Raw genomic sequence first — 24,027 nt, 5'->3', positions numbered from 1 at the left:
GTTTAGCTCAGTGGATAGCAAATCGGCCATGGTTGTCTTTTCTCTTTTTTTTTTTGCCCCCAGGGACACGGGATCGAAACCCACTCGAGACAATATAGTAGGTAGAATAGGGCCCTACTGGCCCATAGGAATGGATGATAATATGAGGATATGCGCCCATTCAATGGTATGACAGCAGTCAGATCAGGGGGAACGCTACACACGGAAAACATCCATTCAAGTTGAGAAACACTTAAGTGGATCAAGCAGTTGTGTTGTCAAGTGACAGAGTCAATATTGGCAGCTGTTGTGCTTCCTGACACCGTCATGTACATCAACTAAAGATGACAAGTGTCTCGGCGCGAGAGCTGTGTGGGCACATGATCGCGATGATAACAGCAGTGGGAGGATTGATTTGACAGCCGCCGCATGCTGCCGCCGCTTTTTTATTTATTTTAAATAAATATGTGCGGTACGAGAGAGGGATGAAAGAGGGAGGTTTGTCAAAAGAATCCACCTGAGACGGATCCGTACGGAGATAAACATCTCCCGGGTCTCGGTGTTGTTTAAGAGTCAGGATGGATGTTCTAAAGGTCTTGTGGCTCCGGCTCTGGTGAGGGTTCCTCACGTCGTAGTGCGGATGGGAGGAAATAATGAGCCGACGAGATGTGTTTTTTGAACGTAGCCTTTAGCGTTATGATGTAAGCTAGCTAAATGCTACCTACAGTAAGATTCTATTTCTGACCGTATAAACAGTTTTCTTCCCTTTATATTCACATTATATTCTTTTATGATGATTTTAAATTAAAAGGTGATCATTTTTCCTTTTAGAAAATGATCTTAAAACTGCATGAACTGAAATCTAAGTATATGTTTAAGTCTTATTTTAACTTAAAATCATTTAATTTACTGACTATTTCATTGAAGAAATGAAGACACTGAAATTACACCTAAATAACTTGTTTAAAGATTTTTTAAATCCCACCAATAGGCTTATAAACATTTTTTGACAACAAGAAAATAATGTTGATATCTTGAAATACAATATTTTTTCGATATTTTTATGGTGAATGTGACTTAATTGTAGTCTTATTGCCCAATTTTTTTACTAAACCCGTTTAATTTCTGGATCAAGGTGACCCGGTGGCCCAAAAACAAAAAGTATACCTAAATGACTTGCCGATGAGGTAAGAAACATTTTCTAAAAACAAGAAAATACATTTTAAAACAGTAATATAAATCTGAATTATTTTCACACCCTATTTTTGTTTTTTTGTCTGTTAACACGCAATTCACATCTAATTTTTGTCTTTTAATATATCGAAATGGGAGTTTTTCATACTCTAAACATGTTATGTTACATTCAGGGACGCCTCCAAATTGGGAAAGTTTCAATAGAATGGTAGCAACCCTCTGGTCTCTCTGCTAATTTTCTTTGTTCTGGTTTGTACTTTCTTGAAATAAAAAATGTTTTATATATATTTTTTGGGTGAATGTGCCTTAAATGGAGTCTTATCAGACTTTTTTTTACTTAACCCCTGTTTTATCTCTGGGTCAGGTGACCCGGGGGCCCAAAAACAGATATTAAGATACAAAAAGTAGACATAATCCTTTCAATACAGTAAAATAAATCGGAATAATATTATTACCCTTACTGTCAACACGCAGTTCAGGTCTAATTTTTGTCTTTATATATTTTGAAATAAGACTTTTTCTTTTGCTTAAAACAGGACTACAAGTCAGCGAGTGTTACGTTCAGGGACCCTCACAAGTAGGGACTATTTCAAGAGAATGGTAGCAACCCTCTGGTCTCTCTACTTATTTTCTTTGTTCTGCTGTGTAGTTCATCGTTTTTTATTTCATGTTTCTCTGTTTTTTCTTCTTCTTTTTGGTGTTTTGCTCCACACTTGAACCTCGGTCGTGGAGTCATGAACCTCGTGTATTGGCAACATATGTTTTTCGTGCCAAAACACAAACATGTTTCCAGCAACTCGACGTGAGACATCCCATGATTGAAAGGTTCTGGCGAGGGTGAAAGATAGAGAGCGATGAAGCAACGGTGGATTCACTGTCACCATCTGCTCAGAAGGAATTTCACTGGAAATCTTGACTTCTGTGGTCTGCGAACGTGGCGCCGTAAGTGTCAGAGTCGATCGCTCTGAATGATGATGCCGAGGACTCGAAGCTGCCGTGACGCATCCTCCGCGGACATGAAGAGGGCGTCGTCTTGACGCTATCTTTCCAAAAAACGCACTTCTGGGTCGATCTCGAAATCTAATGAAAGCGGCCGCCGCTGCCGAGTGAATCACCGCGACGGAGGAAGTGAAACACCGAGTCAACCTCATCAGCGATGGAGGTCAGGACGCGCTGCCAGGTTTCCAGCTGCGTGTGGAGCAGCCGCACAGGATGGGGTCTTTGAATCTCACCTACTTTTTCACCCTTTTGTCTTTCACACAGAGAATTATATTAATTCCATTATAAAGGGCTGTCAATCATCAGCGCACAGGGGACCGCGATGCAGATCAAGTCGTGGGCGAACAATAACATCTGATAAACACAGGAGACTCTTCCCAAAATATATATTTTTAGTAATAATAATAATAAATATAGAATGTTTTACTGTTATTTAAAACCTGCATCATAGCTCAGACGGTAGAGTAAGTAAGTAAGTAAGTAAGTAATATTTATTTATATAGCGCTTTTCGAGACCAGGGTCACAAAGCGCTTTAACAATCAAAACAATACTCAAAACAGTACATACTTTAAAGATCAAGATAATACTGAGAACAACACAGGAGTTCGAGAAATTCAAGGAAAAGCCTGAACAAATAGAAACGTCTTAAGATGTTTCTTAAAGGAGTCAGTAGATCCATCAAGCGCAAAGAGAGAGAAGATCGTTCCAAAGCTTAGGAGCAACAGCCTGAAAAGATTTCTCTCCTCTGGTCCTGAGCCGTGTGCGTGGAACCATAAGTAGATTCTGATCCACAGACCTCAGAGCCCGAGCTGGGGTGTAAGGCTGGATCAGATCAGTGATGTAAGGAGGAGCCTGACCATGAATAGCTCTGAAAGTAAGAACCAGAATTTTAAAGTTGATCCTGAAAGAAACTGGAAGCCAGTGAAGAGTTTTAAGGATCGGAGAAATGTGAGTTCTTCTACTAGAGCGGCTCAGAATTCTCGCTGCAGAGTTCTGAATCAACTGCAGACCAGACAGATCCTTCTTGTTAAGACATGAAAACAAACTGTTACAATAGTCCAGATGAGAAGAAACAAACGCATGGATTACAAGCTCCAGATCATGTTGCGACAACATTTTCCTAAGTTTAGAGATTTTTCTCAGTTGAAGGAAACAGTTTCTGGTCAGTTTTCTGCAGTGTTGAACAAGAGACATGTCTTTATCAAATACAAATAGAAATCTCAAAATAGAGTGGTTGGCTTGTGGCCGGAGAAGTTGTCGGTTCAATCCCAGCTCCGGACGATATCGTGGCGATGTGTCCCTGAGCAAGACATTTAACCCTGATAGTTCCTGAGCTGGCTCGCTGCGTCGCTGCCTACTCCCACCAGTGTGTGTGAAATGGTGAATAAGTAACTTAGTGTAAAGTGCTTCGGCTGCTGAATAAGCATAGAAAAGCACTGTATAAGTAAGTATTTACCATTTTAGACATTTAAGAATAACAGCAACACTTGAATCTTTGGTATAAGAACCCATATGTCAAGATGTTTTATAGGTGGTCCGTTTTTTGGTGCATTTTTTAACATCATTTTAATCATTTTTTAACCAATTTAATTTCAATCTCTTGCTGGCACAAACACAAAATTAGTAGGCGGTCCAAATTCACCCCCAAGCCTTTTGTTTCAGTGTTATTTTTCTGTATCGAACATGATTAAAAAATGTCTCACTGACCTTGGAAGAGGTACTCCTCCGTGTTCATGTCGGGATTGTCGGTGATGATGTCGAACGGCGACCTCCCGGCCATCATCTCAAACATCAGAACTCCCAGAGCCCACCAGTCCACGCTGAAGCCTGGAGTTTGGACGGAGAAGAAGCTCAGCGCCCTCAGATCGCGAGCGTCAAACCAGGTGAACCACTCACCGTAGTCTTCTCCTCTCAGGATTTCGGGGGCGATGTAGTTGGGGGTGCCACAGAAGGTGCTGGTGGTGTCTCCTGGTCTCACTCCCTCCTGGACAGCCGTCGGCGAAACAATGATCCTCTGCCTTACATTTGACTTCACAAAAATAAAAGGTCTTACTTTGCACATGCCGTAGTCTGTGAGCTTGATGTGTCCATCGTGGTCCAGGAGGACGTTGTCCAGCTTCAGATCCCGGTAGATGATGCCCTTTTCGTGCAGGAAGTTCAGGGCAATGCAAATTTCTGCAGCGTAGAACCTGGTGGGAGGAAGTGGAAAAATACACATCAACACTACGGATGGCTGAGAATCTAGTGAAGTTGCTGAATTCACAGAGAGGGACTGAGACAAAGAGAGAGCCGTGTTTGAAGGACAAGTTGTTGGATGAAAGTGAGAAAGACATTTTATTTTAATTCAAAGGATAGTGACAGTGTAGTTCCACTCAGAGCCAATGCGGCAGAATGGAAAAACCACCAGGCTGCTCAGTCCTACCACACCTCCACTAAACACCAGTTCATTTTTTACTATCAACCATTTTACCTTTTCAAATAATTGATTTATATTATTACTACTATTTGTAAAGATAATTTGTTTGTTTTTTATTTAAACGGAGAACAGGTAAAAAAAAAAGGAAAACGCAATCAATTGAAATGTGTCATTTAAGTTATTTCCATGTTATACAGTTGTGTATTTAGTCTTATTTACCAGTTAAATTTTTATTACACATTCAAAATACACACTAATATTTTGACAGGTGACTTGAACAAAAGGTAGAAAACCGTCACACAGAGCAATTTTTTAAATATTAAATTGGTCTCCTGTGTGTGCTTAAGGTTTCTACAGCTTAAGGAAAGTTCAATTCAAAACATTTTAAGACTTTTTAATACCAATTTAAGACCAACTCGGCAATCAAACAGAATTTATCAATTTAACCTTTATTTTATGTAAGGGTCAGGGTGACCCAGAGACCCAAAACAAATGTGTTTCGAAGGCCAACGACCTCCACCACTGCAAATGTATTTCTGGAAGCCAGGGAGGTCGTTCACCTCCGGGTCACCTTGACCCTGAGATAAAACAATGGTTAAAAACACATTCATTAGCAAGATTAAGGGATCATTTTACACAAAAACTTGTTTTAACACAAAAAAAGTGACTTTTTATTCAAATCAAAAACTTTTCTCGAATCCCATTGTACAAAAATCTCCTCGTACAAAAATAAATAAATAAATCATACCAAACACTTTTTTTAACCAACATACAATCTTTTGTTCAAATTTTTCAAGATTCAATACATTTTAATGCCAATATATGACCTTGTTTTCAGATTCATCAATTGAATGCATTTTTTAAGGATCCTGGAGATCCCTGGAATGATCACAGGTAGCTAAAGAGTTAAACGTCCTCAGTAAACTCTGGGCCGAAAAACAACAGAACGTGACCGTGAAGACGACTCGAGTGTGTCAAATATATTAAAGAGTCTTAAAAAAGGAACCTCTCGGGAAGAAGGTGAACCGCCTTCGAGAGGCTGAAATAAATCCCGGTAAAGAATTCCCGGTCAGCGACACACACACACACACACACACTGGAGAGAATGTCGCATGTGTAGGTAGTGTCTCCTCTGTCGCGGCGAGATAAGCTTCATTAAGAGTGATGAGCTTTCTCTGTCTGCCCGCCACAAATCCCTAATTGTCAAACACTGAGGCAGCGTTTGACAGCGGCATCATAAATCCCACTCGGCTCCCCCACGTTCCTCTCAGACGGGCCCCCATTGAAGGTGTTTGTTTGATGGCTGCAGACGGATGGAGGTCGGATGGTATCAACAGCACCATCCATCCTGCTCAGCCCGCCTCCCCCGCGGCGTGTGGTGGTGGGTTAGGGGGTGGGGGGGCTGCAGCAAGAGAGGACTCCTCATGAATATGCACGATCATTACCAGTGATTAACATGCTGCTTTGCATATGTACAGCCATCGTCTCTGGAATACAGATTCGCGGGGAACCCAACAGTGCCTCCCTAAATTACCGCCGCTTTGATCCGGCATTTATCACCGCGGCCCCCCCGCCCGCTACAAAGGCCCCCGATGAATTACGGCGCTCATTATATTCTTTAACTGGTGTCAAAAGTTGGCAGAGGAGCCGTTAAGGGAGCGACGCCGAGCACATGTTTGGGGAAGGAGTTCCTAAAAGTCGGAGGATCATTTAAGATTCCTCTGAGGTCATCTGAAACCCGGCACGGAGGCCAAGTTCCACTTCACCCCCCGAGAGTCACAGTAATGAATGATGGGATCCAGTGTCGCGCGTAAGAGAGAGAGAATTTAGACTTTGAACTGTCTTTATCTATTTTAAACTGTTTATTTTTTTTATTATTCATTTACTATTCCACAGTTTTACAAACCAAACGTACCACTTACATGATCTGATGTCAAACTTTGCTTAACCTAACACGCGATAGATATAAAAGTAACTTAAAGCGGTACTTATTTTCCCCTGTAATGGTGGTTTACATTTCGAACAACCATGACTCATGTACTTTCTAGTTATAAATTGACAATTATTCACTACATAACTTTGTCTGGTCGACTCTGTCATGCTACCACCAAATCATTTTACAGCAGTGAGTAACAGAGAGTGTTTTCACGTGAAGTTTTTGGAAGTTTTCAGGAAGATAAAAGCAGAAACTGCATTTCGCAGATGCTGAAAAGCAGTAACTTTGCAACTGCAGTTACATCATACGAGCACAGGGGGAGCCAGAAACACCGCCTGAAAGACCGAAAAACAAAACCTATTGTGAAATGTTATATTATGGTAAGTTTTTGCAACTACTTTCATATAACAAAATGTAAAAAATAATCATTTAAATTATATCTTCATCTATCAATTATTTTATCTTACTTTTTTTTATGACAAAAGAACATTTATTACAAATACTCAAAAGTATGTGTATTACTTTTATTATAATATCATATTTATTTATTTTTGTAAAGTGAAAGTGGCACCAGTTTTTCATAAGTTGATCCAATTGTCATCGGCCCAGCTACTCAGGGGAAAGGGTAGAGGGACACCCTGGACAGGGCCATAGACAACACATAGTCATCAATTAACCTTTGTGTGTGTTTTAAGACTAATTGTTGCTTTGGGATTCTGACAGGTTCCCCTGCCAGAGAGAAAATGCCTGCCATGGGAAAAACCATGGCAGGTGTCGCAGGTGGAGCAGATCCCAGCGCTCGTGTCTTTACCCCACGCTAGACGGGAGGAAGTTTGTCGCGCATGTAAACACGAGTCTCCCGTCACGAGGAGGCAGATGTTGCAGCAGCTGCATGTTGGTTCTTACCTCGCGTGTTCTTCTGGGAGCTTGCGCTGTCGCTGCATGTGGAACATCAAGTCTCCGCCGTTCACGTATTCGATCACCAGGAACAACCTGGGGAGAGCCGATGCATCATGGGAAACACAGGATACAACAGATGAGTATGACATAAATCGCAGGCTGTAGAAAGTAATAGATACAGTCTCATAAGACATTGAATATTCAGGAGGAGGTCCAAAGAAATTCAAATAAACGGGGTTTTGTCTTTGATAGAACTAGTGTTACGCTTGGCTGAATTTTAAAATAATAAACTTGTGTCATTCTAGACGTTTTATTAAAACTAATAAACCTGTGTAGCAAAAAAAAAGGACATTATCACAAGTGTAAACTGACTTATTTTTCATCACTTATTTCATCACTGATCTGATCCAGCCTTACACCCCAGCTCGGTCTCTGAGGTCTGTGGATCAGAATCTACTTATGGTTCCACGCACACGGCTCAGGACCAGAGGAGAGAAATCTTTTCAGGCTGTTGCTCCTAAGCTTTGGAACGATCTTCTCTCTCTTTGCGCTTGATGGATCTACTGACTCCTTTAAGAAACATCTTAAGACGTTTCTATTTGTTCAGGCTTTTCCTTGAATTTCTCGAACTCCTGTGTTGTTCTCGGTGTTGTCTTGATCTTTGAAGTATGTACTGTTTTGAGTATTGTTTTGATTGTTTAAGCGCTTTGTGACCCTGGTCTCGAAAAGCGCTATATAAATAAATATTACTTACTTACTTACTTACTTACTTATCATCCAGTTATAAACCAGAAAACTAGTTTAAATATGACTTAAATGTCACAAGATAAGCTAGAGAACAAGTGTAATAATGTTTTAATTTAACAGATTAGTCAACAAGATCGACTTGAAAAGGTTTAAAAAACAAAAGAGTATCTCATGGATTAACAAGACTATCTATGAGTCATGTTTGTGAAGATGCAGGTACTGACCGACTCTCGGTCTGGAAGCAGGAGTGGAGGCCCACGAGGAAAGGGTTGGTGGACGCCTGCTCGAACACGTGCTTCTCCGTCTGCACCCAGTCGATGTCCTGTCGAGGAGACGCAGACTGAGGGAATCAATGTCGGCACATCAGGGACGGCGATGGAGTTACACGGAGACGCAGGAGTCGACTCCGCCGCCTCCGTCCCCGACGTGATCGCGACGTCACAACGAAGGTAAAGACACTTGAATTGAGTTTCATGGTTAAGTGCATTAATACATATTTTAAAGTAAAAAGAATAATCATTAAAAATACATTTATTTTTAAATAAAACCCCTTTTTATAAATTAAAATTATTTTGGGACGACATGAAGTTATTATGAATCTACTTTTGGTTTAAAAATACATAAGAAATTCTGAATTTATTTTTAAAATAAAAGCTTATACAAATTTGATTTACTGGATATATACTTGAAAATCGCCCTGCGACAGACTGGTGTCCTGTCCAGGGTGTCCCCTGCCTCTCGCCCAATGAAACCTGGGATAGGTGGTAGAAAATGAATGAATACTGGAAAACCTATGATATATATAGAATACATTTTTATTTTTTACAGATTTTCATAACCAACTATGTGTGTGAAAGTGTTATTTATAAAAATAGTAAAAAAAGAAATATTGTATAAATTAAGATGATTCTATTGGTTGTATTACATTGTATAAAACCATTAACAGGGCTCTGTTTAAATGCATTAATATTCAATATAATATTATATAAATACACGTTTTACTCTATACAATATATCATATTATAAATATTTAATATTCTCATTATCTTTAATATTTATTCACTAGTAAATTCAATTAACTTCCGAGTTATCTCCCTTGATAAGAAACGTGAATTTATCAACAGTGCGTTGATATATTCCCGTGATGGGAGGAAGAAGAAGAAGAGTTAGTGTTGAGGAGAAGCACATCAGTGTTATCACATCATTGTTCTTCACGAGTGCAGCTCGGTTTTTTTCGCCTGGAGGCCGGAAACGTTAACGCACATTTAACGTGTAATTAAGTTGACGACGTTAAAAGGGAGCCACAAGTGGGCACTTCCTCGATGCCTCCACAGCACATCCATTACAAGCCTCACGCTGGGAAAACTTTGGTCTGGAGATAAAAAAGATGACGCAGGGTCAGCTGTGAGCTCCATCTCTGACGCTTACACTGAATTATTGAGGCACGAATGAGTGGAAAAAAATGGATAAAAACCCACGATTTCCAATCAAGACAGCCCACAGCGCTGGTTCCTCCTGAATATTCCCTTTCATCACAGTTAAAAAGTGTGGAGGAGTAACGTTTGTTTCTGCTTTAGTTGTCAAATTAAACGTGGATTTTAAAGGCGGTTCAGAGAACGAGACTTCAGACATGAGGCAATATTGCCATCTAGTGGAGACACGTAAAAAGACAAGTAAAGATGGGTTTTTAATCACTCGCTTGAGTCGCTTGTAATAACAAATATATAGACGTTCAGGTAGCCTGTGTTTATTTAGATTTCATGGATAGAGGATTGTTTTAAAATGAGGTTTTGTAAAGTTTTGTCAGTTTTATAACAGTTGAAAATTGAAAAAAAGCCAAAAAAAAACATTATAATGGAAGAAGAATAAAATGTCACAATTAATAAAACCAACAACTAGATATATTTTCTACAACAAAATGGACTTTTATTATTTACCTTTTTTTTCTGCTACATGACAGGTCCAAGTGTTTTAAAGTAGTGTGGTACGATGGAGCAGCCTAGTGGTCTCACGCTTGAGTTAAAAGCTACAGCATGGTTTTGAGTGAGACTCATGCTTAAAAATAATATAAATCTGATTTGTACATAGATGTTCACAATTAAACATTTATAATGATTTAATTGTGTAGTTTTTAAATAAAAATGTTTTACCTGCAACAATAATTATTGATAAATACACGAAGATGCATCTCAGAGAGAAAACACATCTGTGCACAAATACCAAATATGCTGTACAACAACAGATGTATTTTTCATTTCTTCATACATAAAGAATACAACTTTGTTGGATAATAATAGTGTTGATGACCAAAACTAGCTGATTCTATGTTTTTAAGCTGTTTATGTGACGGCAAAGAAAGTCATTTTCCTTTCAGAAGTGTCAGGAAATCCTACTGAACTGACCTCTTCGTCGTGGACCAGCTCCTTCTTCACCACCTTCATGGCGTACATCTGCTCGTTCTTCTTCAGTCGAACCAGCAGGACTTTGGCGTAGCTGCCGCGCCCGATCACCCGGATCAGCTCGAAGTCGCTCAGACCCAGAGCCAGGCCTGAGGTCAGCTTGATGGCATCGATGCCCTCCACCACCGCTTTGAGGTCCTGATCAGTACCAAGTTATTAAATACATTCATATTTAACATCATTAACAAGAGCCTCACCTCAGCATCAGCATCTTCTGTTTTGTCCACCGTACAGTTGTGTGGTAGAAAAGTTACTGTGGAGAAGAATGATGGGTTAAAACAAGGATCTAAAGTACGTCAAGGATTTTGCTCTTTTTTGGGATCAGTGTTAATATTTTATGGCCAAAATAAACTTTTAATTTCAACACAAACTTGAGGAACAAAACTCACAAAACGGTAGTTTAAAGTTGTTTGAATTACATCAACTTTATGGTTTAAAAAATAAACATAAATAAGAAGTGTCAATATTTACTGCCCTAATTATTCATTGTAGTGTTTTGGGTTCTCTTTTCAATTTCTTATTAAAGATGTAAAATATATATTTTTGTTGGTTTTGTTGGAAATTCGTTTCCAATTGTTGTAAATTTCACAGAAATGTTGCAATTACAACTGATTTTTAAATATTGACAAACTAAAGATATTTATCTTCATTGTACTTTATTTTCGATTTATTTTTTGCCTAGACGTACAACTAAACATATACTGTATATATACCAGTTATTGTAAGACACACCTATCTTTGCTTTAAAGTTTAGATTTCAAAAAGGTTTTCCAAAATGCGGGTGTTGACTGGACTTGGGTTGATCTAAGAGTATCCAGCAGAGGGAGCCAAAGTACAATCGACGGGGTAGACCGTTTTCCAGAGAAACTAGGTCAATCCACAGGAGGTCTTTTATCAGGGGTCCCCACACAGAACCCCGCCGGCCAGTACACACATTTAAAATGCAATTTAAGACTGCAGCAGACTTACAGTGCAGGGTTTAGTTAAAAACAGAAACATACTTGTTCATAATGATGTGTTTAGTAAAAGCTGTTTGTTGCTCATGTAAAATAATGAACTGAATAATGACACGGAACTGAAAGAAAATGTAAGCCTCATATTTCATTTTATTATGTCGGTAAAGTCTTTTCTAATCTGCTTGTTTTTTTACTCTCTTTTGTACCTCTAATCTTTTGCGGCAAATATTGCTAATGACTCATATTTATTAAAGCAAACGTTGAGCTTTTTGTGAGGATTTGCCTTTTAATGCTTATTGTAGTTGTTTAGCAACATGTACCTGTAGATGATATTTAACGTTTTGTTCGAGCAGATCTGCTCGTTCATTGAACAACTCGTGATGCATTCAGGTGCCGACTGATGCCATTTAATACATGATAACAACAGTAAGATGCTGATTAACTGTGTCATTGGTTCACTTACTTATTAATAAGTCACCAGAATATTAGAATACAGACACAAAACTATTGAATTGAAAACTAATTTTTTGACATCATAACCATTTCTTTATATTAATATTAACATAGATTTACATGAATGTAAACGTGTTGCATGACTGTGATTAGATTTTTAAACTATTTATGACAATACCCACGATTATCTTATATATTTTTTATAAATATGTACCTTTAGAATATTTATTTACATGTTTTTTTCTTATTAGGTTCGGCAATTAAAAATTCAATTCAAGTAATTAAAAAAAAAAAGGTAACTTTTGTTTTCTTCCTTCGAACAAACTTAATTTTATAATTAATCCTATATATATTAATTTAAAAATATTATATATAAGTAAGTAAGTAACTATATTTCTAAGAATATCTGGGTAAAAAGTGATACATTATATATATATAATATAGAAACATTTAAAAGTATAAATAGGATAGATAAAAGGGCCATTTTATCATTTTTATTTCTATGTATTTTGAGGTGTAAACCAGGCTTGTAGAAGAATGTAAGAAAAAAAAACACAAAGACAAAGGCTGACATTCGATAGGATCAATGATCAAATCTGGATTCATAAATAATAAAATCTGGATTCATTCAAGGCAATGTTTTAAGTGCATGAAATCTACAGGAAAACCAGGGTTTGGATCAGAAGGAAACCTTTCTTTGAGTCAAGAAACTAAAATCAGTCTGTTATATTTTATTTTGCTCCCAACAACCCTCACTACTTTGACCAAGTGTTTCCCTAATTCAAACATCTCTGAGCCATAAAAAAGGTCAAATCAATGCAGCGTGCGCCGTTTAAAAGCCTCTTACTTTCATCTGTGTCTTCTGCGTCCTCTTGCGGAAGTTCCTGCTCATCACTCCTTGCATCTGTCGGCGGCTCTTGCGATGGCATGACTGGATCCTGAAAGGACAGCTCCACATTCTCAAACAGTTGCTCCAGGTATCCCCTCACGCACAGGCCGAGGAGTCCCCCGAAGTATCGGCTCATGTCTGGGTGGACGGTCATGCTCTGAGGAAGGGAAGCCCTGGTGGTGCTGGACGAGCCGGTGTCGGTGACTCTGTCGCTCTCAAGCCGCGATCCATTGATCAGGACAGAGCGTCTTATCTCCTCATGGAGATACTGAGCAAATGCTCGTCATTGATTAATCAGTCAGAGGCGGCAGAGTTGAGTCGAACTAAATAGTTGCAAAAATAGTTTATAAATAGAAAGGCAACCAGAGAGCACAGACCTCCGCCAAGCAGCTCAAGTTACACATTTATTTTCCTACATCCAATTGATAACCTGGTATTACATCTAGTGTTTATTAAGTGTGTATCGTTTTTTTCCAGTGATTTCGCTACATAAACGTCACTGAGATAATAACTTAATTCTTAAGGAGGATGTTAAATAACAAAGGTTATGATTAAGTTGATGATTAGCGTGTTCTTGTTCCTAAAGAAAGTCTGAGCTTCTAAAGAAAGAAATGGCGAAACACATGCAGCTTCAATGACTGAGAGGGAGCGGGACAAAAAGAGAGAGTGGTGAGACTAGTGTTTGCTCATCAGAAAATGAGTCTCAAAGTGATTTAAATTGAGTTAAATGGCCATTTAGACAGTTTTGTTTCACATTTTTCCAACTTCAGTTTCAATTAAAATCATGCTGCGGCAATAATTGAGAGTAGAAAGACCACCAGGCTGCTCAAAAATCCAGGTTTGATTATTTTAAATATTAGAAATATATTTTTATGTATCATAAAAACGTGATTGTCACTGCTTGAACGTGGTGAGACTGGGGGTGTTACTGAGACCACACACCATCGGGATTGAAATACTCACCATAAGCCTTTGGCAGGTCTGAGGGAAGAGTCGGTGACAGCGCTTATGGACCAGCAGTTTGCACTTGATACACTTGTAGCCCTGCCCGCCCAGCCCCCATATCCGTTCACGACAGTGGCCACAGTAGGCTTTCTGCAAGAGAACAGCGAGGGTTACATTCATCACCGGCGGCTTCCGCACATGAATCAGGAAATAAAACAGGATTTATCGATGCACCTGCCACGCATCAGCGGCAGTTATTGACGGCCAAGCTGTCAAGTTTGGCTCCGGAAGGCTACGCTCGACACTCAGGTCCGATCTTTTCATTACCTAATGTCCGCGGATACGAGACGCAAAAACATGTCGGCCCGAAACCGAAATAAGGATGAACGAACAAACTTTTATAGCAGAAGAAAACGGGATATTAAAATAAAGTAACAAATATTTGTTATAAATATATGTTTTTAACATGAACTTAATAAAAAAAAACAGCTTTTCTGTTGATTTCCAGTTGAAATTGTCTGTGTTGTAGTACAAGACTTCAAATAGCAACTGTATTTTTATTGTTTTTCTTGATTTGATTGTTTGCTGTCCAGTCATATGAAATGAGCTCCTTCTTCTACTTTTTCCTGAGCCTCACAGAATCAAAAAACAACGTATTTCATTTCTGTTGTATTGTTTATTACAGCTTAGAATCATGTTTTCATTTTGTTGGAATTCTCCAAATTCACACTTACCTGAGGATGTTTTAGTAAAATAAAAAAACCTTTGGAAAACCAGTTGTTTTTGCAATTAATGTCAAAATAATTCAATTAAATTATCTTTATTACAACGTGTATCATAAAGTCTGTCTAGGTGTTGTGTTTCTTGACTTATATATGATAAGTGAGACCATTGAGTGACATCATCTGGTTGAACAGTTTCAAATGATGTAATTGAATAAGATGGCGCAGCATCTCTTCTACTGACTGTAAAACTCTAACAACATGTGCTCACATGAGCAGCTATTGATCGACAGTCATCCTTTAAATTGTTGTTGCCAGGAAAGCTCCTGACTCATGGACTCGTTTGTGTCTTTCCTCTCAAGAATAAAGGATGCTTTGATAAAAAACAGAACTCATTTTAAAGTTAAAAAGAATTTAAAAGAGACAGAAATGACATGAAAGGTACAAGAAAGTTTTTGTTTATCCATCAGGGCGACCAAAAAGACTATATTCCAGCTTCACAGGGGCAAGAAAAGTCACTTTAAAAGAACGAAAAGTAGAAACAGCTGCAGTTCTGAACTTAAAAACCAGTGTCGAAGAGTAAAGATCCGCACAAAAGGGGAAGGATCAGCCGAACATCAGGCGGATGGATGCAGGAAGACGGATAAAGAGAAGTAAAGAGCAGGATAAAGAGGCAGAGGAGAGAGAGGGAGGAGACGCCTGACCTACTTCTCCATCGGCTTATTTATATGCCGAGAACAACACTGCGCAGCAGCCGAACGCCTGGAAGCTGCTACAGCAACGCAAGCCAGACCTCGGACTGAACACAAGACTCCGTGAGTTCAGATCAACGTCTGACTTATTCCATCATAATCCATCATGTCTGGCAACGACCCGCCTTCTTAAAGTGCTTCACATAAAAAGATATCTTAAAAAAGGACATTTACACTAAATAACTTAAACAAGTAATATTAAAAAAGGAACATTTTTATTATTATTATTATTATACATTTTATTTGTTTGGCGGCGCCTTTCAGATCACCCAAGGTCACCTGTGACCACATTTTTGACCATTTTTGCTACATAACTTCCTGTTTGAAGAATGAATAAAAAATAAAGACATGTTTGAAGTATTACTGATACGTGCGTTTGTTTATGTTCTACGTTAAAAGTAGACTTTTTTTTGCTATATTACCTGAAATCCTCCCTCAAACAAAAAATATTTAAATTAAATAAAATTCTCAACTACTTTTATTTATTTTACATTGTAAAAACAAGAAGCCTGTACGGGGGGTGTCAATCAAACTGAGCCTTAAGGAAAAGAGTAATATCACAAAGTTTTGAAGAGCATCTACCCCACCTTCGACTGTTAAAAATGTTGTTGTCCGGGTTGTTTGCATCAACACACAAGACAAAAACGGTCAATGATGTATAAGTGATACAGAGTGAGTCAAACTCAGGAGCTGAGTCGACATGTTCGCGAAGCACTTAGTGTAGCTCACGGTCTAGACTTGTCGACGGTATGGAGTAGACGTGCTAAGAGACATGGAGCTGATACACGCCGGGTGTTTACCAACATGGAGGATTCGATCCAGTCATAAAATCTGACTTGAATTCTTACGACACATTCAAAAAAGAAACCCAAGTGAGTCATTTATTTCCTACAGTAGGAGTCGAGTCATGCAGTTCCACGTCTCAAGCAAGGGTTTGATATCATCCATAACCATTTGCAAACACCTGGAAATCTTTCATCAGCAACACTCGAAGCATCTTCGTTCCTCCCCACGCTTCGCTCCTCATGTATCCGACAAGCACATCTTTCCGGTGTGTCGTCCCGCGACAAGAGCCAGGAGCTGCATGCAGGTGAACAAGCGGATGTAGGACGCCGTGAATTATGCATCGATATCCAGATAGATCGGCGGTCGCTGTGACTTCACTGGCATACATAATTCAAGCGCAGTATGTTGTGGCAGCGCTGCCAGTTTAATGAGTCGCACCAGTGACGGTGTGGCCACTAACTCAGGATACTTGGAGACTTTACAACAAACTGTAATCATGTTAGCATGTTAGCATGTTAGCATGCTATTGTGATCTACGGTTTACCTGTTTATTACTTATGTGTCTTGTCACTCAACTGCAGGATTTGTCGATTTAATAAACAATCTTCTTTATAAGAACGTGTCGGCATCACAGGTACGGCCTTTTCGTGGTTCCAGTCCTACATAAGTGGTTCTAGGAGATTACTCCTCAGCTACAGCCACTCTTACTTCTGGGGTCCCCCAAGGTTCCATACTGGGTCCTATACTCTTTTTATTATATATATTTTGTCTCTGGGGTCCTTTTTTAAGAAACATAAAATTGCTTTCCACTTCCTTTGCAGATAATATCCAGATCTACCTTTCTTTTAAATCGAATTCCAAATCCTCTGTTCAAACTCTGCTTGTTGTAAAATCCTGGTAGAACAGGAACTTCTTAAATCTCAATGAAGATAAAACCGAAGTCACCATCTTTGGACACAATGCCCCTGACTGTCCCTCTGGACTTTTAGGCTCTTCCTAACGTCCAGTCATCTGTTAAAAAATCTAGGTGTGACTTATGACAATGCGTTTAAATTTGACAAGCAAGTAAAGTCTGTTCATCAGTTCGGTTCAGTTTATTTTAAAGGAGGAATAGTTGTATTGACTTGAAAATTGTAGCGAAGCTAAAAGGCTTCCTCCCTCCCTATATATCTGGAGAGGGTGATCCATGTTTTTATCACCTCGCACATCACCCCAGTATTAGCCACACTCCACTGGCTACCAGTCAGTTTGAGGATTGATATTCAAATATTCTCTTAATTGTTTTTAAGTCATTAAATGGTCTAGAACCTCAGTACCTGGCTGAACTGCTGCACATCCACACCCCAGCCAGAGCTCGTGGATCAGCTGACAGCTACTGCTGGATGTCCCCCAAAACTAGGCTGAAGACCAGAGGGGACAGACCCTGATGGTTTGGCTACATCAGTGACTATTAAGCTTTTTAAATCATCTTTAGAAACATATTTTTTATTCAGTGGGTTTTAATGTTGAGTTGGACTCCCATTGCTTCTTGTTTGTTGTTTGCTTATTGTGTCTTGTTATAGTAAGTAAGTAAGTAAGTAAGTAATATTTATTTATATAGCGCTTTTCCAGACCAGGGTCACAAAGCGCTTAAACAATCAAAACAATACTCAAAAAAGTACATACTTTAAAGATCAAGATAAAACTGAGAACAACACAAGAGTTCGAGAAATTCAAGGAAAAGCCTGAACAAATAGAAACGTCTTAAGAAGTTTCTTAAAGGAGTCAGTAGATCCATCAAGCGTAAAGAAAGAGGAAGATCGTTCTAAAGCTTAGGAACAACAGCCTGAAAAGATTTCTCTCCTCTGGTCCTGAGCCGTGTTCAGGAACCATAAGTAGATTCTGATCCACAGACCTCAGAGCCCGAGCTGGGGTGTAAGTCTGGATCAGATCAGTGATGTAAGGAGGAGCCTGACCATGAATAGATCTGAAAGTAAGAACTAGAATTTTAAAGTTGATCCTGAAAGAAACTGGAAGCCAGTGAAGAGTTTTAAGGACCCGAGAAATGTGAGTTCTTCTACTTGAGCGGGTCAGAATTCTCGCTATGCCCTGAATCGCTTCTTAATTTTTTTTTTTTATGTTTTTACGTCTTATGATTTTCAGGCTTTGTACTTTTATTGTTTATAAGTGTTAGTATACGATGCCAACACTCTACAGCACTTCGGTGAACCTTGGTTGTTTTTAAACGGGCTTTATAAATAAACTTTGACTTGACTTGTCTTGACGAACATCGAACATCTAGCTCTTTACAAAAGTGTGTCTTCGATTCATCTCTATTAACGAAGATGGAAAAGATAAAAAAAACAATCTTCTGTGAAGTTCGTTTGATCCAGTCTGAGGCTGCTATGTTTCAAGTGTTTCGTGCAGCCAGAGATTGTATTTCGATTGAAGGAGAAAATTGAGCAACACTCACCCTGTTAAAGCGTTTGGCCTGGAAAAGGTGTCCGTTGACCCGATATAGTTTCCTCCATCTTCTGGCTCCGCGGCGATATATTGATTCTGGAAGAACAAAAAGAAGTAGTTAAAGCCTTTATTGAAGAGCCGCTGACTTCACTCCACTTTTGAAGTAGCGTCACCTGAACTCACTCACAGAAGATGGCCAGTGTACGTGTCCGGAGTGACAAACAGAGAGCAGTGTTCGAGTTGAAAAGAGAGTTTATCAAGGTAAGAAAATGAATCGGACAGTTTGTTTATTTCAGTTAGAAGGCTAGTTAAGCAGGGATGATTCACATTTGTTAACGCTTGTCTTACTGAACACCATTCGGCAGCTCTGAGCACGAACAGGAAGACCAACAGGCTGCTCACGTTTGCTTAAAATCGTGAACTGCAATTATAGATTGTAAACAAACTGAATAAAAGGTGACGGTTTGTTTGTGTTTTACATGCGTAAAATACCTCAAATAATATATAGTATAATGGATGTTTTGATAATGTCATTTTAGAGTTTTTATTTTATACAGCAGAATAATCAGTTGCCTGTATGTCTTTTTTTTTCATTTAAACTGTGACTTAATTGTCAAAAACATCCCTGTAACATCAGACTTAAATGGATAAAAAACAATAATTTATAATGGAACATAACGGAAATTATTGACTCAACAATTAAATCGAAATAAATCACATTAAACTGGATGTAATTGTAGTTGTCGGTGGTAAAGACCAGCTTTTTAGAAAACCCTGACATATGTACTAGATAAAGAACATGGCTTTAAATACTGATGGTCTTTGCTAAGAAAACGTGTAAATGATTAAAGAGCAGTGTACTTCTGGTAGAGCCATTATTGCTTTAATACTTTCTCTTTGCTAGCATTGATATCCAGCTTTCATACTTCTCTGCTGAATGTGTAAAATGTGCAACACACCTGGAGAGAAACTAAAAAAAAACAGTAACAAAGGTAGTATCTGATCTTGCCTTTAACAGAAAGATGATTGCAGTGACACGACTGTGCCAACTTATTCGGCTAATGTGTTTCAATGTGTGTCATGAGCATGATGGATGCAGCACTCGCATTGATTCTCTCCTCGTCCAGGATATTGAGAAGTATTTGCTCGAGATTGATTCATCATCTTCACACTCAGCCTTGTGTTTTTGCACCAAGGAAATTGTGTTTTTCCGCAATAGTCATTTTTCCCGTCGGTATTTTGTTTTAGAAAGTTTGACGTCATCGTTTGGTTAAGAAAATACCTTAAATTGTACACACCGCACTACTATTATGAGCAGACATTATATAGCAAATACATGATCCCTATGTTTAGAAAGTAGCACATTTTAAGTATAAAAAAGGTCTCAAAAGAATTATATAAAAAGATAATAATGAATCTAAAGCTTAATATACTAAGTCAGTCAGTATTGTAGTATGTAAATAATTAAAGTAAGTAAATAATTAAAGGGAAGTAAAGGTTATTCTTAAAGCACCTTTCCAGACCAGGGTCACAAAGCGCTTTAACAATAAAAAACAATACACAGTTAAAATATATACTTTTAAAGGCCAAGACACATAAGACAAACACAGGAGTCCCAGAAAATCAGGGAAAAGCCTGAACAAATAAAAATGTATTTTTGAAGGATTTCTCTCCTCTGGTCCTGAACCGTGTTCAGGAACCATCAGTAGATTCTGATCCACAGACCTCAGAGCCCGAGCTGGGGTGTAAGTCTGGATCAAATCAGTGATGTAAGGAGGAGTCTGACCATGAATAGATCTGAAAGTAAGAACCAGAATTTTTAAAATTGATCCTGAAAGAAACTGGCAGCCAGTGAAGAGTTTGAAGGATCGGAGGAAATATGAGTTCTTCTACTAGAGCGGCTCAGAATTCCCGCTGATGAGTTTTGTATTAAATCAATCAATTGAATGACTCATAACTGTTTTAATTAAATAATTAATTAAATTATAATCATTAAAAGCTGCTGGAGTCAAATGTATCCCCTTGTCCTCAGTCATCTCACAGGATTTCATTGTTCCTTTAGCTGCTGATTAATTAAATTATTTTACACACACACATCAACTACAACATCAACATTCCTCTCCATCTGTAATGATTTATCGCACAGAGCGCCAGGTTGTGGCGAGATGCTCGTCGATCTATTCTCAGCAGAGCTGACCCTCCTGAAGTGCCTCGACACTCCAATCTAGCTCCATAAACTGTTAACAGCGTCTCCTCGCGTTCTCGCCAGAGAGCCCGACTCGAGAGAGCGACGAGCAAAGGTGTCAAGAGTAAAATACTACACCTCCGCAGGTCAAGGCCAGTGCAGTGTGCAGTCCTGCCATCACGTCCTTCAAGGGTACCCAGAGGAGCTCGCTGGCGAGCGGCGCTGTAATATGAGGGCTCAGGAAATCAGGGTGGTGCTGCTACATTTCTTAAAGGGGAGGATATGAGGAGCATTTCCACACATTGTTCCTGCTTCTAGGTGTCAAATCCAATCCGACGCGGAGTCAAGTCTGCAGCTGGGTTCACACTTTCTATATCATAACACAATATCAGCTGCTCTTTTATTCTTGGAGGCGAAACTTAGCACCTTTGTGTCCTTAATTTACCCTGAGACACCACAGAAGGTGCTTTGATGGATTGTGAATTCTTGAGATTTACACCGTCTATATATCTATAAAGGGGATGCGCTAAGTGCTCCCCTATTATAAGTGCTGTGGTAATAATTATTCGTCTCATTCCAAGGAAGGTTTTAAACTAATTTAAAGGTCTGTGGCTCAAATATTAATCAAGTTACAGTCATTTCAATGTTGTTGTCCTTCTTTTAGCCAATAGCACACCAAAAAAAGAACACTAGTACAATTAAAGTCAATGCAAGCATGTTAAAGGGACAATTTAATATATAAAATGAAATTAAAAGCCGGAATTCTTAATTTTTTTAAAGGTGTTTTGTAATTTTTGTATCTTAGAAAAACTTTTATAACTTTTTGACATGTGCATAAAGTAAGTATTAGGTTCATGCTGGCGACATTAAACGACTTTTGAGATCGATCCATCACTGGAACGTCCAAAAAAAAGGAAAGCGTCGATAAAGTTCGAAGCCTTCAAAGTGTGGGCGACCGTAGCAAAGTCCTTTATCTGGTTTACGGCCAAAGCGAGAGCGACGCAAACCACAAGAGTTTCATCTCCGTCTCAACAATTTCCCGCTTCAGAATAAAGTGCTTAATTGTCTCCTTCAACCTAATTATTCAATATCAAACAGCCAAATATTTAAGAATTCTTTAACTGTATTATTTTAGCCAAGAGGAGTCCTTCAACGTCATCGTGGGAGTAGAATATATCCCAGATTATTAAGGGAAAGACCTGGTTTCTGTGGAAGTGAGTGGGACGACAAGTTGTGTCTCTCTGATCGTGTAGATGCACGACTTGTGATTTGTGTAAAAACAGTTTTGCTAAATGCAAAAAAAACAAAAGGCAAAAAACCTGTTGGTTTGCTTCACATAAACTTGCTGAAATAATAATGTGCGCTTTTACTTTTGACGAAGAATAAATGTCGGCGTTAGATTGAAGGATCGATGAGTCACACGAGCGAATATCACACTTGAAAGTGATCTGACAAACTGAGGGAATTACTAATCACAACGTATGTGAAATAAATTAAATATGGCCTAATATTATTATTTTTTAAATCATTAAACGACAGAGAAAACCCTGGAATACATACTTTGTTATCAATTCAATTCAATTTTATTTAAAGTGTCTTATCATAACAAAGTTATCTCAAGACACTATACAGTTGAAATAAGACTACAGTTGATTAAGGAAAAATAGATCCCAGCAATTCAACAAAGAGCAAGAAACAAAACACTGTACAGTGAGCAATGGCGAGGAAAAACTTCCTTTTAGAAGGCAGAAACCTCGAGCGGAACCAGACTCATTGTTGACGGCCTCCTGCTTTGACCGGCTGGGAGGAAGGATGGGGGGGTAGACAGATGGATAAGGAGAGGAGTGAGGGAGGATATAGTGAGAGAAAAGAGGAGAGTGTAGGAGGGTCCATGGGGGTGCTGGAGAGAACTCGGGATCTGATGACGTGGTGAAGATCCTGGATCAGCAGCAGCTCTGGAGGTGGATCCTTTTGTTTTAATGTGTATAATGTGTTTGTAACGATATTGTCTTTTTATGCCCATTTTTCTTTTTTTTCACTTTTGTTTTCTCTTGATATATGCTGTTTATTTTGAGAAGTTATTTATATTTATGTTTACCTGTCTAACCTTTTTTATTGATTTATTATTTCTCATTAAATAAATAAATACATAAACAAATAAATAAAGACAATCATACTTTCCTTTTGCTCTCTGTTTAATTATATATATTTTTTGTTTTATTTTTTTAACAAAAGACTTAAAATATTAGCAATATTATTATATTATATTATAAATGTATTGTATGATTTCTCAAACAATTAAGTAAAACAGTTGTTACTTTGACTACATTTTCTTTTTTGTAATCTTCATTTAAAAGTATATATTTTCCTTTTATATAACCTCACATTTCGCAACTAATACCTTCTGACTCAGAGTCTTTCGCCCGAACACATCTGCTGAATCTTCAGAGGGATTAGTTTGCATTAAAAAAAATAAAAAATACAAATTTGACTTTTTTTTCCTTCAGCGACGAGCATCAGCAGTAATCTGAGAGTCCGGTAAGAATGATCGACCTCTGCCGACCAGAAGCTGGAGCTTATAGCCTGGATCAGGTCCTGATGCTGCAGCAGAGCTCAACCTAAATCGTCCAATCACTCGCGAGGAAGACAGAGAGACCACCTCACGGATCAAAACTAGCTACAAAAGGTGATCCACCGACATCACCAGTAGGATTCAAGTCTCAAGTTAACAGGACAAAAGTAGGTCAGACTTCCAGCTCGAGCTCGGAAACCAAACGAGGATGTTTTCCTTCCCAACGACAGACGACAACCGCCAGATGTTGAAAGTAAAAAAACAACAAGCTTTTCCCTTCAGAATGATGTCATCGCTCGGCTGGAAATTCTCTGACCACATACCTTTGAGTCGGAAGTAGAAGAGCAGCGTGAGCAGCATCACTCCTTCAGAACGTGACCACTCTTTCACACTCTGGATCTCGGGACGCTATCGCCCTCTTCATCCCGTCTTCCTCCCTCTGCGTTCATCCCTCGCTCTCTCTCTCCGCCAGTCCAGAGCATCCGTCACGTGACACGCTCCCATCCACCAATCCAGGACGGCTACAGCAAGAACACTCTCATCCCAGACACGCTTTGATATCAGGATCCACTGCTTCTTGAGCGCTGTGGCATTTCGTCCACAAGGTGGCGGTAGAGGTTTTTTTTTTAATGTGTAGAAGATGACGTTTAAGCTAAATTTAAACAAGTTGGTATTTTTAGCGTCACTGCAGCGT

General features: G+C 38.9%; 1 protein-coding gene across 1 annotated transcript in view; it reads right to left on the bottom strand.

The window, feature by feature from the left end:
• LOC148059121 (protein kinase C zeta type-like) overlaps positions 1 to 23,776 on the bottom strand; it is a 59,173-nt gene extending 35,397 nt beyond the window's left edge. Inside the window, exons 1-11 of the mRNA XM_087781463.1 lie at positions 23,657 to 23,776; positions 18,587 to 18,672; positions 13,893 to 14,024; positions 12,888 to 12,978; positions 10,829 to 10,884; positions 10,575 to 10,769; positions 8,397 to 8,494; positions 7,432 to 7,518; positions 4,227 to 4,362; positions 4,070 to 4,157; positions 3,881 to 4,000 (exon numbers count right to left, since the gene is read on the bottom strand). Of these exons, the coding sequence (XP_087637589.1) occupies positions 3,881 to 4,000; positions 4,070 to 4,157; positions 4,227 to 4,362; positions 7,432 to 7,518; positions 8,397 to 8,494; positions 10,575 to 10,769; positions 10,829 to 10,884; positions 12,888 to 12,978; positions 13,893 to 14,024; positions 18,587 to 18,672; positions 23,657 to 23,693 (1,126 nt within the window). The 5' untranslated portion in view covers positions 23,694 to 23,776. The remainder of the gene's footprint in view (positions 1 to 3,880; positions 4,001 to 4,069; positions 4,158 to 4,226; positions 4,363 to 7,431; positions 7,519 to 8,396; positions 8,495 to 10,574; positions 10,770 to 10,828; positions 10,885 to 12,887; positions 12,979 to 13,892; positions 14,025 to 18,586; positions 18,673 to 23,656) is intronic.
• Between the last annotated feature and the right edge of the window lie 251 nt (positions 23,777 to 24,027).

This window comes from Callionymus lyra, chromosome 19 (assembly GCF_982586985.1).
Source record: "Callionymus lyra chromosome 19, fCalLyr1.hap1.1, whole genome shotgun sequence".
Classification (NCBI taxonomy): Eukaryota; Metazoa; Chordata; class Actinopteri; order Syngnathiformes; family Callionymidae; genus Callionymus; species Callionymus lyra.
The sequence above is the reverse complement of the archived record's forward strand: the minus strand, read 5'-3'. Positions and strand labels throughout refer to the sequence as shown.